The following is an 18,115-nucleotide window of genomic DNA, read 5'->3' on the forward strand; positions in this document are numbered from 1 at the left end:
ATTAATGACTGTTTTACTGATTTTTGTACAACCCAAAAGGCCAGCCCATGTTCTCTGACTGACTGACTGACTCCCCGAGTGATTCCTGACTCCACAACGACTGACTGACTCACTCCCCGACTCCCCAACGACTGACTGACTCCCCCCCCCCCCAACGACTGACTGACTCCCCGACTGACTCCCCAACGACTGACTGACTCCCCCCGACTCCCAAACGACTGACTGACTCCCCGACTCCAATTGATTGACTGTCGGACACTGAGCATAAACTTTGTTCTAAACTTAGATTTTCTAGACGAGCTAATAAATAGGCAAGCCCAGTCTCATTTCTGTAACATGTTTATGTAAGATTAACAAAAGGTATAACAACGGAGAACTCCTTCCTCAACAGAGAGAAAAATGGAAACAGAGATGTAAGTAGACTCAGACACAATTTGCCTTAAATTTGAGGTAAAAGGGAAAAACTGCACACACGTGTATGGTGCTAAAATTGTTTTTTCACAATTGAATAAAAGAGCCATCAGGCAATTGCAGGAGGATTTACATCCCAGAAGAAAGCAGCGCTGTCAATAACAGAAACAAGTTCAACTTCTGTCATGTTTAAAGGTGCACTAAAAGCTGCCTTTCTGTAAGTACGCTGTTTGTGCGTGTCATGTCCATCATGGATGTAGGCCTACAGTTTAAATTGGGCTTCACATTTGCTGAAACAAAAATGACTGAAAGCACACTTGTGGAAAGGTGGCTCAAGTAAAAAAACAGGTACCTCTTCATCATTTATTTAACCAGTTCGCGCCGGAGGCCGTGTATACACACAAAAGTTTTGCAATATTTGGAACGGATGACAGATAAACACACAGGGAGCGAGGCCGGAAATATCTGTCAGCTACCCACTCGCAGCGAGCGAAGGCGTAATCACGAGTGCACTGCCCAAGGGTGATGGCTTCAACTTACTGGCTTGAGCTCCAGTAAAAAGTGGCTTGAGCTCCAGTGAAAAGTGGCTTGAGCTCCAGTGAAAAGTGGCTTGAGCTCCAGTGAAAAGTGGCTTGAGCTCCAGTGAAAAGTGGCTTGAGCTCCAGTGAAAAGTGGCTTGAGCTCCAGTGAAAAGTGGCTTGAGCTCCAGTGAAAAGTGGCTTGAGCTCCAGTAAAAAGTGATGGCTTGAGCTCCAGTAAAAAGTGGCTTGAGCTCCAGTGAAAAGTAATCCCGTGCCTCGTTCCTTTCTTGTCAAAATAATCCCGGCGTGAAGTGGTTACTGAAAGGGATATACATGATGGATACTTGGATGAAAGTGCTGCAATGCGCCCAGTTCCGTTGCAAGATTTGAGATGTACCTTGCGTCATACGCACGCGAAACAGTGTCCACTCCTGTGATGTGACCCACGCACCGGAGCTCCCATTTTTAAGAACAAAAGCATAATCAACCATTTATGAGTTCATAATTCGTTCTGCAACTAACAACCACAACTTGAACAGAAACTTTAAACTTTTGTTCATGCATGTGTCACTCACTTCACTTCACCAGGTATTAAAACAATCCTACGATTCAACATCGTTGGATGACGCTGGTTGTCACGACTTGCCGGGCACCTCTCTGAAGTTAGTGGCCAGATCCGCCGGGTCCGTCTTACCCACAGCGATCACAAGGGGGCGCTCTTGATTTGAACGGACTTGGACGGTCAAGGTGCAGTGCATGTTGATCAGGGACTTTTGGCACTGTGCCAGACCCTGGGGAAACAATGGAGGGAAAGCTACAGTTAGATTTCAGAAAGAAGAAAAAAAAGGATACATTTTCTCACAATTTGGAAGTTTTAGTATCAAATTATGGGCATTACAATGCAAAAAGAAGGTGCTCTTCATTATATTCCGAAAATCCCAAACAGGTAACGGTTTCTTTAGGTGAAGCCAATGTGTATTCACAATGAAGAGGATAGGAAGAGCTTTCTACACACAATAAGGCCAAAAAAGAAAAGAAAAAAAGTCTGCTTCCGGTTTCACTACCTACCCTATTCTGACAGCCCCTATCCTAATTTTTTAGGACCGGTGTCACAAAAAAACCCCATCAATTTCTGCCTTTTCCCCTTGAATACACGCAGATGCCTCCATATGATCGTACACAAATAATTGGCAAAAAAAAAATCCCTACCTACCTACCCTATGTTCGAATGCCATGTAATCGGAAGCAGAACTATTTTGCTTTTTGGACCTAATCTTTGATTGGAAAGATTCCCGATCATGCTTCTAACAGTAAACAGTAACATCAACCAAATGGAAAGTTTACATGCAGCTCTAAAATAGACAGAATGTTCCTGATGTTATTGAGTGGCATTGCCCACTGCATCTTAACTGCAACAACAAATTGAGTGGTAGCGCAGTGAGCAAAAAGTAACGGTATGCATGAGGTGTGTAAGCATGGGCTAAATAAATGCCACTCATTGAGTGACGTCAAGAAATTCTGTCAATGCAAATACAGCATGTTATATGAAGAAGTACAAAAGCACTGACTAGATCTTGGTGGAGAGTGGGAGACAACATTTGCTGATGCTATACTTTTTTTCCTGTAGAAATTGGGTCTTACCTGCCGCAGTTTTGTCTCCAGTTCTTTGGCCTTTACTGGATCTGAAGTTTTTATTGTTTTCTTTAATTGCTGCAGGCCAAAGAATACATTTTGAAAGAAATATTAACTTTACGTAGGGACAATTGAATCTATTCATTATTCCAAGTGCCCTTACAAAATTTCATTTCAATACAAATTGTGGTCTTTAAATATTTAAGAGACTTTGTTTTCTTGTAAGGATGATACATAATTTTGTGCTACAAAACAGTCCAAACAGTACAAATTGACTTACAATCATCTCAGTAACAGAGAATCCTATAAGGCCAGTCAAAACCTGAACATGAAAAGAAACATAAAACAAAAGAGTTTCAATAGTGCAATTTAAGCAAAACCAAGAGGCTAGATGTTTTAATCTCAAACGCCAATGTTGAGGAAAACTGTGAATAGTAATCATCTGAGTGTTTCCAAAGCACCATCGACATCAGAAGTTTCAATAATCGATATATTGGAAATTCAACATCGAGAATATTCAATATATCGAATATTACATGTAAAAGTTAAAGACCATAAGATGACACTTTGAAAAAAAAAATCTTAAGTCCCAAGTTTCCACGTTTTTCTCTGGAGCGAGCATTGCTCAAACGTTTTAAAACAAATGTCAGCACTGAGAGTTTGTCCAGAACAGGCAGTTTCTTTTGAGCTTTTACATTGGGGAGACTGCGAATTCCAGCGAACGCAGAGCACTATGCGACGCCAGTTCGCATTTCGCGATGTTTTCATTTTGAGTCACAAGCGCAAGTTGCCGCCGAGTTTTATTTCATTATACAGCAAACGTCAAACACAAAGTAAAAGCACAAACGGGAGATTTATTTTTAAGATAATCTGGCGCATTTTCGATATATATTCGATATCATTCTTTTATATCGAAAATTTTGATTTGATTAAAAAACTATTTTGGCGATAAAGACATCAATATAATATTGAATAATCGAGAAATATTGATATATCGACGATGCTTAGTTTTTCCTGACGTTTTGTGTAAACTGTTTGACAACAAGCTGCCGTTATAAGACCAGAGCCTATCTTGACAGCTGATTCCTTTTTTAAGTTAGCCCCTTTAAACCATTCAAATCAACGTCACTTCTCATCACCTATGATTACTTGAGCTCCTATAAAAGTAAAAGTTTTTCCACAACTCACCTCGTTAGACAGGTCGACATCCAGCGTCGCTGACTTGTCACTGATCTTTGCAGAGATACTCCAGTGGCCATCATTTTTGCTCAATGCAGAAATCAGTGTTACGACAAAGCCCTGTAATAATGTGGGAGAAAATTTGACAAAATAGTGAAAACATGTCCTGTATAAAAAATTAAATTATCATAAACCACTTCATTTTATATCATTAGAAAAAAGAAGCAAGGTTGAAAGGGTTACTCCTAATAAAGGGTTAGTTACTGTAAAAAAAAACACTGGGTTTTTTATGTCAAGGGCTGTAGTTTCCTACCGCTACACTAACAACCAACGGTGCATGGGGGGGGGGGGGGGGGGAAGAAACGGGGCCATGCCCCCCCCCCAAAAAAAAGCGAATCCAATTTTTTTTAAATTGACATCGCAAAAAAGGCAGCCAATGCGTACACCACCATCTTTTATTAAAACAAAATTGGTTAAAGTGGTCAGAAATTGCCTCACATCGCACAGCAGAGCATCTAGAATCCAAAACTTGTCTGGGTGCCCTTAAGTGGGCCCTGAACCCCACGCCGTCAATTTTGGAATCAACTTGGGAAACAAATCTTTGTTTGCCACCCCCCCCATTGTGTTCTGGATCCGCCCTTGCTAACAACTTCACTTCACATGTAATGTGTGGGAAAATATGAACTACGTTTAGCACTACAAAACAAACTATTCAAATATTGACTATTCAAATAAAAACAACATTTTGGACAGAATGTTATACAATTTAAGAATTTATGTATCAGACTGCATACCTTGATAGTGAATGTGAATATATCCTGAGCTTGAATCCTACCCATGACTGATGACAGTGCGACTATAGACGAACTTGCCATGCCGCGATCAGCCCAACCTCCTAAAAATTAGTAAGAAAAAAATCAAAGGAAAAAAAATCACATAAGTCCGCTTTCCAAAGTTCAGAATGTAAAATTCCCTTCCATTGGCAACATTAGTACTCACTTTAATCAAATTAGAAAAACAACACAGTAAAGTTGCTAACCTTCGTTGGAACGAAAACGTCTCCGCTTTGCAGCACTCAAACCTTCCTCAAAACTAGTCTCAGTGTCTTCCGAGCCCGATGTACTACTCTGCACAGTCGCAGCAAGACTTGATATCTTGGCATTATTGTCCCATTTTCCCTGAGGGGGCTCTTTGGTGATCCGGGCAGCTATTCCTGTGGCTGGTGCTGGCTTTGCGACACCCGTCCGCAAATTAAGGAAGTTGGTGATGGGGTCACTTGATGAAGTTGAGGGTTCAGAGGATTGGGCCTTCTGTTGGAAGTCAACCAGTGGTTTGGTCTCTGGTCCTGCCGTCTCCTTGTTCTTGAGAAATTGAGGAACTGTTGGGACTTTGTAGTCAAGTGTTTTCTTGGAGTCTAAATTAGCTTTGGATGGAATATCTCTGTGAGCATGTTGGTCACTGGTTCTAGGATTGTTTCCAATTTTTGTGTTTGACGAAACATTTGTACTTCTGTTGGCACTGGGTTCGTCTTTAGTTCTACTGAATGCACCTTTAGAGTCTGGCATATTTGTCTTGAAAACATTTCCAAGACCTTCTTTATCAGGACGTTTGCTTTCCATCTTTAGATCTTGGTGGCGAACACTTGTAAGGCTGTTGACGCTGCTAAGGTTTATTTTGCTCAAAGTTGGCTGCTTAACGTTCCCCTGCCTGGCTGCAAAGGGCTCCGTCTTGACTTTGGCATCCTTCTGGGCCTGCCGGCTTTGTTGAGGAACTTGATTCAGTGTTGAAATGTTTGGCGCTGTGCGAGTGATAACTGGTGCACTGTTGCTCTTGTTTTTAGTTGTCGCATTCTGTTTTGAAAGATCGGTTGATTGGACGTCGTGATTCTGCTCAACTTGCTCCAACCACATCTCATCGATCTCTTCCTCATCGGCCGGCCATTCTGTTTCCTCTCCAGCCTGTTTGAAAAAAAAATAAATAAAAATACAAGTTATATTATCAAAGAAAATAAACACAAGATATCCAACAAGATTAGGGATAGTACAAAAAAGGATATTATACAAACAATGAATCTTTATGAGTGCAATGGCAAGAATAATTTGAATGAGGTGACAGATGATTTAAGGAGGTGACAGATGGAATGTTCCATTTTATACAATGCCTGAATAAATCCCTGTCATCTGATTGGGCAGTTGTTGATCACATGTTACTTAATCATTCATCCCAACCCCCGGCCTGGCCGCACTACGAAAATAGATGTTCCATTCCACAGTAATGGAAGTTCCATTGCACCGTAACACTATTGGTGGCTCTGACCAATCAGATGACAAGGATTTATTCAGGCGTAGTGAAAAGGAAAAAGTACAAATAATGAATGTATAAAACAAATAATGAATGTTTCCCATTCATGCAATGGAGAGAATAATTTCATGAGGTGACAGATGGAATGTTCCATTCAACGAGGTGAAATTGAATGGAATGGAACTTTCCATCTGTCACCTCATGAAATTATTCTTACCATTGCACTCATAAACATTCATTATTTGTATACCATTGGGCAACGCCGAGTGGAATGGAACATTCCATCTGTCACCTCATTAAATTATTCTTACCGTTGCACTCATAAACATTCATTATTTGTATACCATGGGGCAAAGCCGAGTGGAATGGAACTTTCTATCTGTCACCAAATCAAATTATTCTTTCCGTTCCACGAACATTCATTATTTGTTTTATTCAACGCTTGAATAAGTTGTCAGCAGACTGGTGACTTGTAAACTGGCACTTGAATGTACAGCATCAGAGTCATCAGAGCTGTGTAATAACGCAACCAATAGAGTGATCATGAATAATTCAATGACACATGATCAACGACCCACCAATCAGAGGGATTCATTCAGGCGTTGTATACATAAAACCCAAGTTTTAGGGGAATTTGTATAATGTTTTTTACTCACACTGCTGGCTAGTTGCTGGATCTGGTCCATCTCCTCAATCCTCTCGATCTCATTCAGCATCAGAGCATCCAGGTCTTCCCCAAGGTCATCACTGAAGAAGCCATCTTCCTCATTCACATGAGATGCTGCTGGAAAGATAAATATACCAACAGAAAGAAGGAATTGAATGTACTAATTTTTTTTCATGACTCCTGTAAACTGAAAGAATCACAATTTGAAGTCGAAGTAAGTTAATTTAAAAAAAATTGAAAATTCCAATTCCTCGATAGCCCTCTCAAGGAAAACTGCTCGGTTATCATTCAAAATCACAAAAGGCACTGAAACCTTGAAAGATCTTATGAATATTGAAATTCTTACCTCTTTGTTTGTTGTGATTGGATCTACCAGTAGAGCTACTGGTATTCCTGATGATCTCGCTGTCACCAGTGAGATCAATAGGAGACTGAGGAGCCGGTTGTCTTTGGTTGGATGCAGCCGGAACTGGCTCTTGCTGGCTTTGTTGGCTTCCATCAAGCCCACTGAGAAAGAATGGAGAAATAAAAATGTATGTATTCATTCAATTTGGTATTAACTTAATAATCGAGTACGCAAGTTCCAAAATGGCAAAATTGAAAATGCTTATCAGAGTTTACTATGGCAGTCACAAATAAATGGGCCATCACCTTATAGGGCATGCACCCATCTGGTTGAAGAAAAGCTAAGTGCCAGTGTGCAACCTGAATCTTAGCATGTGGCACCTCAGTCACAGGCTATGTCCAAATTAGTTGGCTAAGGCTAGCAGAAAGTCATGTGTCTATGGCAAGTAGCCACAGCCAAGTATAGACAAATACGACGGCAGCCATTTTCTGCGGTGGCACCAGGCTCACATGAGTCGCGCTCAGGTAGTACACACCCACTCCGGGCTCCTTCAACCAATAGGTATACCAAAATGCGCGCGCCTCCTCTTTAAGAATGGGTACAGCATGCGCATGAGCGTGACACCACCGCAGTAAAAGTTTCTTATTCTGGTCGCCGGATTCCACCATTTCGGAACCCGGCCTAAACTTTGATTGACTCACATGACTGTTAACAATCTTGAAAAAGTTACTCCATAATATTTGATAAAACTGACTGATGGTTAATATAAGCTCATGAAAAAGTCTGCCTGATTAATGGGAATAAACTGAGGGCCTATTTACTTAGCACTGCAGACTGACTTACAGAGCTCGGGACAGAATCTGAATCTGTGAGTTGTTTTCGGCCAGGGACTCTGCATCCCCACCAAGTACTCTGACGTTGTTGGCTGTCAGCATGAGAACACCCATACGGCACTGCACCGACCCATGGACTAAGATCTGCAGTGGTGATAAAAAAATTGCATTTTATAAAACTGATATATTACACTTTGTGTTTTACAAGGACCATTGAAGTCCCCACAAGTCTATCACACGGCCATGTGACAAAAAAGTGTTGCTTTGGTCTTGCTTTAATCTTCATTTCCCTTTACTTGTCACTGAACTCATCAAAGAACTTGCAACTTACTGGTGATGGACTTGTAATAATGGACTGCACTCTTGTTGGTTTGCGGTTTGATGCAGAATATAAGGTTTTTTTTATTTCTCAAATCAAAAATGAAAAAAAAATAAACCTCAACTGCATTACCTTTGTGCCTGGTAATATATTAACACTGAGTTGGGATATTGGCTGGTACTCCATTCCTTCAAGCGACTGGTGACCATCGGTGAGTTGCAGCATCAGCATGCGGCTTGACTTTTGCTCAAACTATGGCATCGAAAAACCAAGAAAATTCCACAACATAACAAAGACAAAAAGTCTACAAAAAAAAATAAATGTACTTACAATTGAATGTCAAGATCCCTGTGTCAACACTTTCACTTTGGAAGCTCTAAAGCCATATTTTGCAAACAGCAAAATAACTTACACCACGTCACTGTGCCAAGAGAGATAGAGAGGGGGGTGGGGGGAATTCGGGTGGGCTATTTAGATTTGTGACACACGATCATAAGGCTGGGGTTCCGATCCAGGTGCTGGCCATAATTTGTGTCCTTGGGCAAGCCATGTCACCTCACTTGCCTCTGTTCAAAGACAATAAGCTGGGGAGTAAACCTGTAAGGGGATCTACTTCAGGAGGAACAAAAAAGTTCTGGTTTTTTTCATGCCAGGGAAAAAAACCAAAACACCAGCTTGAGGGGAGTCAGGTTGGCGTAGCGGTACATTCCTCGTCTTCCACCACTGTGACCTGGGTTCGATTCCTGCCTGGGCCAATATGTGGATTGGGTTTTCAGTCCCTACCTGATTTCTAATTTTTTCCCCAGAATATTCTTCTGGGGTTTTCCTCCCACATCTAAACTGTTACTTCATCACATTGTCTTCTCTTTACTGGGTCCCATGGGAGAACAGTGGATTCCACTGACTGGGCCTACCCCGAATAAGAATAAATAAACACGTAAATAATTAATAAATTTATGTGAGTTATACTGACTAAAGACTTTATTTCACAAAAAAGTATCCCATCGCTTTCATGTAGTTCAAAGGCATGGTTACTGACTGTACAAAAAATATTCCTTAGTGAAGTTCTTTTCACAGTCAATATTCCAGCCGATAGGTTTACCTTGCTTTGGGTTTGCTGGGTTGCCTGGGTGGCCGTCACCAGAACATTTTCATTTTCTTTTCCTTGAAGTTTGATCAGCTGGCCATATGCAGGCGTGCTGATGTCCTGCACAGAATTGATCTGGAAATTGAAATAAAGGTTGCTTAACAAATTACAATAAATGAACTTTCATTTAATCACGGAAATGTAAAATAACATCATCCAGCAACACAAAACTGGTCAATAAATATGGACCTACCTGAACTACTTCAGATAGGCCTGTTAATTTTGAAAATCATGTAATACATGCGTCATTAAATTCTGCTCATAATTTGGCAATTGCAGATTAATTAAAGCCCATATCGATATTTAATTACAGTATCACCTGCAGTACGTAACTGCCTGTCAGTTGTGTCTTCCTTTGCTGTGCAATTCCAGGGGGCAGTGCAGGCGAGGCGATTTCTGTGAGATCCGAATCCAGCCATTGGTCATACACATACTGCTTCATCTCATTTGGTTTGACATTTTGGCCCTTATTTAGTGAGGATACATGAAAAAGATATAAGAAATAAGTACATGTAGGGCACTGGTTAAAATATTGGCTACCATCAGTAAAAATGTGATCTGTCCTAAGCTAAGACAAGTCAAATAAAAACGCCCTCGTGGCTACTTCAGTATTTGGCAAAATTTTGTCAAATTTTTACCTGATACTCTTGTTGGAGCCAGTCCAGGCATTCCACGGTCCACTCATCAACGACTTGAACATGTCTTGACCGGAGAAACGCCGTCACTTCTGGGACTTGCAGAGCCATAACTTGAGATCTTGGCGGGTCTCATCAATCACACCATCTGACCATTGGAGGGATAGGATAAAAAATCGTGGTGGTTATTATTGCGGCAACCGTAAGGTGATTCTCAACTGCTATTGTTACGGAACCGTCCGGTTCCCTGACCTAATATAGTATTCAACGTCAGGATCTTTGGTTAGCTGTTGGAACTAGACTATCTTTCAACTGCATGGTTCTTGGACTTTATTTCCCTTTAAAAAAAATCCTCGAAAGCCATGGATTACGAAGAAGAAAATGAAATCTAGGCCTACTTAAATAAAAAGAAGGATTTGACTAAAAACCTGAAAGTAGAGAAAACTAGCCTAGAAATAAAATTGAGCAGCATGGCAGTGGTTTTGAACCCGGATCTCTGGCACAGTGGTCTAAGTAAATTGAGCTACCGAAGCGTTCTGGTTGTCACATGGATTCGCAATGCCAATGGTGATTTGGCAATACCGTAACGATAGCAAGCAGTTGAAAATCGGCTGCCGTAACAATTGCCACTGCACTGCGAATAAAAAAAATACATCAAACCAAGATAATGGATTATGTAATATGGATATCCTCGACCCTCTAATTTAATCTGCCCAGGTAACGCTTGCAACGCGCACGTTGTCACACACAAATTGAAAGTGAGCGCGTAGAAATAGGACCGCGTAGCTTTAGCATGTTTAGCCTGACATATTTATTTAGAGCAAGGGAAAGATTCCCATATCTGGCCATCACTAATTTTTCCCTTCAGTGACCTATGTATCAACCATCAAAAGTTGTAATATGTCCTTTAAAAGTCAAAATTAGAAGGGAAAATATTGAAGTATTTACTGAGAAACACTTAGAAATTTTCAGACCAGTCTCATCAGTGCCAGTGGCAGTGCTCATAGGATTTGTGCACAGGGACCGGTGACAAGCATGACAAGTGATGGCCAGATATGGGAATCTTTCCCTTCAGCGGTTGTGTACAAAGTCTATGGAGTGCCAAGAACAATTTTAAGTATTTCCTAACAAAATTGGAAATGTTTCTCAGTCTAAGATTCATGTCTTATCATCAAGTTACAGCATAAATTAGCCTGAATGACAATTATATTGGGGAGAACAAAAGTAACTTAGTAACCATTGGCATTTGCACACAAATGCCATTTTCCCCCCTGAAGTCTTAACTTACGTGACTTAGGACTTCCAGCCTTTGTGGTTTTTTTGCATGTCGTCTGCTCAAATTTAGCCAAATTTCCCCGCGCTGCGCTGCGCTATAATGTACATGTATACCGCCCTCAATTTTTGCGAGATCGTTCAAAGTAAATAGAGGCGTTTGAATTATTTTAAAGTTCGTATCTATTCTTTAAAAAAATAAAACAAGTCAATATTAATCTAAAACTCTATTTCCTTACTATTTCTTACTTACTTCTTTCTTACTGTCTGATGTATTTGATATTAAGCAATGAAACAAACAGCTTTTAAATCAATGCTAGAAGGAGTCACCCCCGGTGTAAGAGATGGTTCAGTCTCAGAAATTAGTGGAGTTGCGAAATTAAAAACAAGCACATTAAAGCAAAATGGCGGCCTCCATGTTCTTTTTTTCCCCTGATCGGTAAGTTAGTTAATAATAGCCTAATATAATAATCATGATAATAGTTAGTCGTTGTCTGTCCCGATTAAAGTTGCGCTTCCCGTGCTCTTCAACAAATTCGATTTGTTTTTATGTTAATAATTTCAACTTGAATGTGTTATTTCAACAACAAAAAAACCCTTCTTTTTTCCTTTTTCATGTTTTTTTTTGGCAGTGTAGGATGGAACGCCGTATTATCGCGGTACTTATCACGTTTCTCGTTCGGAATAGAGATTGCCCACTAACCTTCCAGAATTGTCCTGTCTTATGTGTAGTATAACTCTTCCTTTTTAAATTAATATAAAAAAATCTGACGGGTGGTGTGGTTTATTCCGTGTACGATGCCTGTGAAAATAGACATGCGCGGCGTGTGCGAACGGAGGTGGACTCCCTATTATCGCGGTATGCGGGAAGTGGTTTTTATAATGATCCCAACTTTTTTGTTCATAGTTTATCTTTGACCAAAACACCCCCTGAATAAAGTCTGATATTTTCCCTGTAACGTTCAAGTTGATTAAAGACAAATTTTCTGCAGGATGATTTCTTAAGACCCTGCCCTTCGCCCGAAAGGAGAACACAAATCTCTGAGGCAAGTCTACTGATCGGCGATTGAGGGCGCCATTCACTTTACACGGTGTGCCGTTTTATTTTCGCTAACGCGCGGTGCTTATAATTGATCCCGTAAAAGTTGTTACGATTTCGCGCTGCAAATATCGTCGTTCGACTTCATTTTACATTTGCAGCTGAAGAATGGGAACCAGACAATGGAACTTTCATGGACAGAGCGCAATTAAAGATTTATGTTAAAATATAAACGGTACCTTTTAGCAGACACGGTGAGGGAAAATTTTGCAAGTTTTGGAAAACGTTAATATTTATTAAAATCGTTAAAAGTCCCGAAAGACACGACATTTTTTAATCCTCCTTTTTATACAACTCGGTAGAAAATCCTTGATGACTGGTGAACTGGATAAAAATCGCCACTTGAAGGAGTTTTGACACTGTAAAAAGAGAAATTTCCCATGCCGCGATAATAGGGATGCCGCGATAATAGGGAGTCCGACTATATATTTTGCCGGAGACGGCAAACCTTTAGTAAACGTTAGCTTGCCGGATATGCACTGAACATGCGCAGTTACTGTTTTTTTGTACTTAAAACATTTTCCGGTGACAAGTTTTAGTCTGGCTCCATGCCAAAATTATCGTTGTTACCTCGTATTCACAAGATGGGATTCAGACCATTTTATAATTTCGGAATTTATTTCCCTTTTAAAAAAATCCTCCAGAGCCACAAATCTGAAAAAGAAAATGTAATACTCTGCAAAAAATGTTTGAGACATGTTGAAATAATAAAAGAAAAATATTCTTATTTATTTGGGGATGAGAAAAAAAACTTAAAAATGTGGTGCGGTCGGAATCGAACGCGAGTCATCCCGCTTACTAGAGCCTTTGCTTAACCATTACACCAATCGTGCTACACAACTTTTGGTGGGAATTTAATACATCTTATAATTCAGCCCTATTTTAAAGAGTACAGCGCCCTCTGTTGATATGGATTGCCGCCGGCAAACCTTTAGTAATCGTTAGTTTGCCGTCATTACCTCCGGCAAAATATCCACTATCTTTTTTTTTCGACGACTGCAACGCGCGCTCTGAACGTGAACATGGTGAACTGACATGACTGAAGGACATGAACTTGATTGAAGGAAGGTTTTTGCTTTTGAAATTTGCTTTTGAATTTTGCATGTTCAGTGACGTTCCGGCTTAATTATTTACTTAAAGAAAGCCGTCGCCGGCCAAATATCCATCGCCTTAATCATCTGATCATATTAATTCAACTAAAAGTTGTCCCCCTCTGGCCCTATTTTCTTTTTTACAACAGATAATTTTCGGCCGTGGTGGAAATTTTAGAGTTTCATCTTTTTGAAAGAATTTTATAGACTCTTTGTAACTGGGCTCGTGTTTCACCATCAACTTGATCAAGCCTGAAAGCACCAATGGCATTTGCGCAGGTAGTCATCGGCCCACCGGGGGCAGGAAAAACTACCTACTGCAACGGCATGAAAGAATTTCTGACAAACCTCGGACGGAAGGTCGCTGTGGTCAACCTGGACCCAGCCAATGACAGTCTGCCCTATGAAGCAGCCGTGGATGTCTCAGACCTCATTACAGCCTCGGATGTGATGGACAAACTAAAACTGGGGCCTAACGGCAGCCTGGTGTACTGCATGGAGTATTTAGAGAAGAACGTTGACTGGTTGCAGGCTCAGCTGAAACCCTTGGCCAAGGACTATTACATTCTGTTTGACTGCCCTGGCCAGGTGGAACTGTACACACACCACAACTCCATGCGGAACATTGTGGCCCTTCTTCAGAAATGGAAGTACAATGTGAGATAACACGGGGTAACCTTTTCTTTAAAACAAAAAAGGGGGGGGGGGTAAACTAATCACTAAATTAGATCTGTGATGCATGCAGATCCATACAGGAAATGATTGGATTTAACAATGCTTTACAGAAGTTCAGAAACTTGCTGAAAACTTGTTTCCATCAACATAACCCGTAATGCAAGAATTCTCTGGCGAGTGTATTTTCCGTACTAAATTTTAAATGTTCTTTTCAGCTAGTTGCCGTTCACCTCGTCGACTCCCACTACTGCAGTGAGCCATCGAAGTTCATCTCTGTCCTGCTGACGTCACTCTCCACAATGCTTCAGATGGAGCTACCACATGTCAACATACTGTCCAAGATTGATCTTGTAGAAAAGTATGGAAAGCTAGGTATGTTGCCGAAAAGAAACAAGTTAAAGTACAGAAGAAGTTCAGATCTTGTGAAATGTGATCTTTTTTTGATTGAAACGAGTTGAATTGGGAGCCAAATTTGCAATGTCCTTGCAGACTTAGTGAACTTCCAATCTGAGATTCACACGAAAAAAAAATTGCTCTGTAGTTAAAATTTGTTTTTGTTATCTGTGGAGATAAATCCTATACACAAATGAAGTTATATGGGTATTTCCTTTATTCTGCAACTCTTAAGTTTGAGCCTTCCAAGTTTGAGATAGTGTTCTTCATTCCACACCTGTTTCTGATTCCAGCCTTCAATCTTGATTACTACACTGAGGTGCTGGATCTCCAGTACCTCCTGGAGTACCTCGGGGGCGATCCATTCCTGAAGAAATTCAAGAAGTTGAATGAGGCCCTGATTGGCCTGGTCCAGGACTACAGTCTGGTCTCATTCATCACACTGAATGTACAGGTAAGCTTGCCAAAACTTGCTATAAGGAGGGTCATTTGTACGAAAGTGATGTTGGACTTGTTCAGATTGCTTGTTGAACCTCACTTGTATGATGTAAGAGGTTAAAACCGCATTCAAATGATGTAAGTGGTTGAACCTCGCTCAGGCCAATTTAAAAGGATAGAGCTTACTTAAATTCTCCAGGAGGTTAGAACCTTGCTCTAATGTTGGATTAGGTAAGAACCTCTTTCAGATGTTGTAAAAGATTGGAATCTCACTCACATGAATAAGAAGTTAGAGCCTCACTCAAAGGATACGAGGTTATAACCTCATTCAGATCATGGAAGAGGTTAGAATTTTACTCAAATACTGGAAGGGTTCAGAACCTCACTTAAATGATGGGAGAGGTTTAGAGCTTCACTCAGTTATGTAGGTCTAGAAACTCTCAAAGTATGAAAGAGGTAGAACCTCACTCAAATGATTGAGGAGGTTAGAACATTGCTCAAATGATGTTAGAGGTTATAGCTTCATTGAAACACTTCAATCAAATGGTGTAACAAGTTTGAACTCACCAAAATGACAGAAGATAGAACCTCACTAGTTATAGGTAAGAACCTCACCTAAATTATTTCAGAGGTCAGCCCCTCACTCACTCAAATGGTTTAAGAGATTTGTAGTCACTCAAACGATTTCATAAACAAGTAAGAACCTCCCTGGTCATAGGGTTAGAACCTGTATCAAATGTTTCATAGGTTAGAACCATACTCAAGGAGAGATTAGAACCTCATTTATATGATGGTTAAGGCTAGACATTCAGTAACTTCATGTATTTGTATTGGTTTTCCAGGACAAAGAAAGCATGCTGGATGTTCTGAAGGTGGTTGACAAAGCCAACGGCTACGTCTTTGGGGATTTGGAGGAACGGAATATGCAGGCGCTCATGTCCTGCGCGGTGGGAGCCGACTTTGAGTACTTCAAATATCCTTTAATGAAACATGAAACAGCCACGAAGATGTACAACAAAGATGTAGGGTTTGAGAGGTGTTAAAGTGTGGACCCATTCATTGTTGCATGTTAGATTAAATCAGATGTAGATTAAATCAATTAAATCAATCAGTTGAAACATCATACAGAATAGCATAATAGATGGTTTTCCTTAACCTCGGATTACGACAGCTTCTGCACAGGAGAAATATGTCAAAGGAGACAAAGATGTAGCAAACGTGATGGAACATTGTGATATGAGTGATGAGGAAAGCTGACAATAAATATGCACATCAACATATGTAAGAATAGTGTTAAAACACATCAACATTTTGATATACTTTCTTGTATCATGGGATATGCACAGAATGTCATAATGGTCTATACTGTGCACAGTCAAATGAGGGCGCTTTATACATGCAACCAGAAACTTGGATGAGAACTGTTCAAATTCCTCATTATGGGTATTATATGTATCCGGGACTCTCACTGGCAACATTGTTTGTACATGGAGCTGCCACAAGAGGGAGCTAGAGTGGTTCAGGAGGGCACTTTTGCTGCCATTATTTGTCACATGGATGCCTCCCCCCTCAACAAAGGAGAAATGTATGTGAAAGATGGGAATAGATTTTTAAATAAAGGCAAATTTGTAAAACTGATGCATAGCTGAAGTTTTGATTGAATACTCAAGTACAAGTCTTAATAAAATTGTTTTCACTAATTTCAAGTAACATTCATTGTCAGTAATGGCAAAAGTGTGTCATAAATCAAACAGTATTTTGACATTTGTATGTTTCTTTTACTATTTACTTTATTCCGTCTTGGCCTTTTTGAGTCAATATCCGTGTACATATCACTCACAGTGTAGTTACGAACTCAGTACTTTTGAATACGGAACAGAATTACAAAACGTGTATTGATATGCAATGACGTCATGTTATGTGACTTTGCATTCCTTTCCAACCTTCTCTGCCTTACTATTGTACAGAATATTTATAATGTATGGACCCAGCCCCAATTAGATACCAGAGCCCCGGCAAGTGCCAAACCAACTACAATCTGGTAATGAATATTTAATGACTTTTCTGGGCAGAGCCTGTTCCCAAAGGAAACAGTAAAATCAATTGGGAGAGTCGATTGATTTCAGGCCAGAAAATCAATCCGTTTTAGAATTGGGTCACAGGGTCACCAGTTGATGTCATTGCATTGTGTCGTCCTGTTTGGGGCTTAATGTTTACAAATACATTTCATGTAATTAGCGTGCCTTCAGGATATTTTGGTATGGGTCTCTCAGTAGCGACATTGTACTTCATGAAGTTTAAAAATGAAGAATTATTTGAACAGGCACAAAATAATGCCAAATAGACTCCAAGATACTGAATTTGTTTTCATGATGTTTTGGTTGTATTGTTATCACTTTTTGAGATTTTTTATATTTGCGACATGGCATCTTCTAAAGTTCTGGCAGTACATGTTCCCAGATAAACCACACAACACCGATCTAATTAAGTAAAAATGCACACGACCGATGAGATCACTGGACTCAGTCCAGCCGTCCAATGGGTATTCCGAGCCCTAACAAAGCCGTCAGAGAACATTTATCTATTGGGAAGAATCTTTCCACAGAGGCAGTGGTGTAAATTTATGGGGATGGTGCCATAACTCCCTTCTCAGAAGAGTTAACAAAAATATTAATACATGTAATAGAAATGGGAGTTTCCCCATCTTTGTTTACTTGCGTCTGCTAGATCGTGTGCTTGCCACCGCTCCCCCTCACGAGCAAAATCGTGCATAGGGCACTGTACAGAGGATTAAATGGGATGAAAAGATATTAATTGTAGTGCTTACACGTGATGAATGGCATTCGGTCATATGCCTACTTATATCTCAAATTATCTTGTCATTATGTTGCCCAAACAATTGATCGTGCTATTAAGGTCGGACCGAACCGGACTGTTTTGTTTGTCTTAGGAATTAGCTGTTTGTGTCCGGTTCGAGACAGTGTTTGCACTTTGTTCTGAAATGCAGTTACGAAATTAGGCGATTTGAATGTATAAATATGAGGATTTATGAAACTCAAAGGCCGTTGTAATTAACACTACTGCGGGTCGTTACAGAACTGTGGATTATGTGAATTTTGCCTCTGCTCTGTTTTAAATTGGTCACGGAAAGGCATT

At 40.2% G+C, this 18,115-nt stretch overlaps 2 protein-coding genes across 3 annotated transcripts; one reads left to right on the plus strand and one right to left on the minus strand.

The window, feature by feature from the left end:
• Positions 1-208: 208 nt before the first annotated feature.
• Positions 209-10,138, minus strand: LOC119721393 (recQ-mediated genome instability protein 1-like). 2 transcript variants are annotated; one of them, XM_038191458.1, is made up of 13 exons: positions 9,995-10,138; positions 9,676-9,822; positions 9,312-9,431; positions 8,342-8,461; positions 7,901-8,034; positions 7,058-7,218; positions 6,701-6,825; positions 4,783-5,701; positions 4,538-4,638; positions 3,753-3,863; positions 2,845-2,886; positions 2,574-2,642; positions 209-1,723 (listed from the first exon to the last, which is right to left on the minus strand). In XM_038191458.1, the coding sequence occupies exons 1-13, from the start codon at positions 10,100-10,102 to the stop codon at positions 1,568-1,570; spliced, it is 2,313 nt and encodes a 770-aa protein (XP_038047386.1). In that variant the 5' UTR covers positions 10,103-10,138; the 3' UTR covers positions 209-1,567. The 2 variants fall into 2 exon arrangements, with proteins under 2 accessions (XP_038047386.1, XP_038047385.1); XM_038191457.1 differs by having other exon boundaries at positions 6,701-6,828.
• Positions 10,139-11,573: 1,435 nt separating this feature from the next.
• On the plus strand, positions 11,574-18,073 carry LOC119721396 (GPN-loop GTPase 2-like). The gene is made up of 6 exons (XM_038191460.1): positions 11,574-11,702; positions 13,603-14,110; positions 14,344-14,500; positions 14,815-14,975; positions 15,802-15,932; positions 16,126-18,073. The coding sequence occupies exons 2-6, from the start codon at positions 13,718-13,720 to the stop codon at positions 16,214-16,216; spliced, it is 933 nt and encodes a 310-aa protein (XP_038047388.1). The 5' UTR covers positions 11,574-11,702; positions 13,603-13,717; the 3' UTR covers positions 16,217-18,073.
• The last annotated feature ends 42 nt before the right edge of the window (positions 18,074-18,115 follow it).

This window comes from Patiria miniata, unplaced genomic scaffold, assembly GCF_015706575.1.
Source record: "Patiria miniata isolate m_02_andy unplaced genomic scaffold, ASM1570657v1 HiC_scaffold_13, whole genome shotgun sequence".
Taxonomy (NCBI): Eukaryota; Metazoa; Echinodermata; class Asteroidea; order Valvatida; family Asterinidae; genus Patiria; species Patiria miniata.

What these genes read in the sequence shown, in the direction of transcription:
- LOC119721396 (XM_038191460.1), top strand. Translation starts at nt 13,718, where the DNA reads ATGGCATTTGCGCAGGTAGTCATCGGCCCACCGGGGGCAGGAAAAACT. An exon ending in AGAAAAGTATGGAAAGCTAG is followed by an intron (nt 14,501 to 14,814) that starts GTATGTTGCCGA and finishes TTCTGATTCCAG; the next exon opens with CCTTCAATCTTGATTACTAC. An exon ending in GCCGACTTTGAGTACTTCAA is followed by an intron (nt 15,933 to 16,125) that starts ATATCCTTTAAT and finishes ACCTCGGATTAC; the next exon opens with GACAGCTTCTGCACAGGAGA.
- LOC119721393 (XM_038191457.1), bottom strand. Translation starts at nt 10,102, where the DNA reads ATGGCTCTGCAAGTCCCAGAAGTGACGGCGTTTCTCCGGTCAAGACAT. An exon ending in GGCTCCAACAAGAGTATCAG is followed by an intron (nt 9,823 to 9,994) that starts GTAAAAATTTGA and finishes TCACTAAATAAG; the next exon opens with GGCCAAAATGTCAAACCAAA. An exon ending in ATATATTACCAGGCACAAAG is followed by an intron (nt 8,035 to 8,341) that starts GTAATGCAGTTG and finishes TCACCACTGCAG; the next exon opens with ATCTTAGTCCATGGGTCGGT.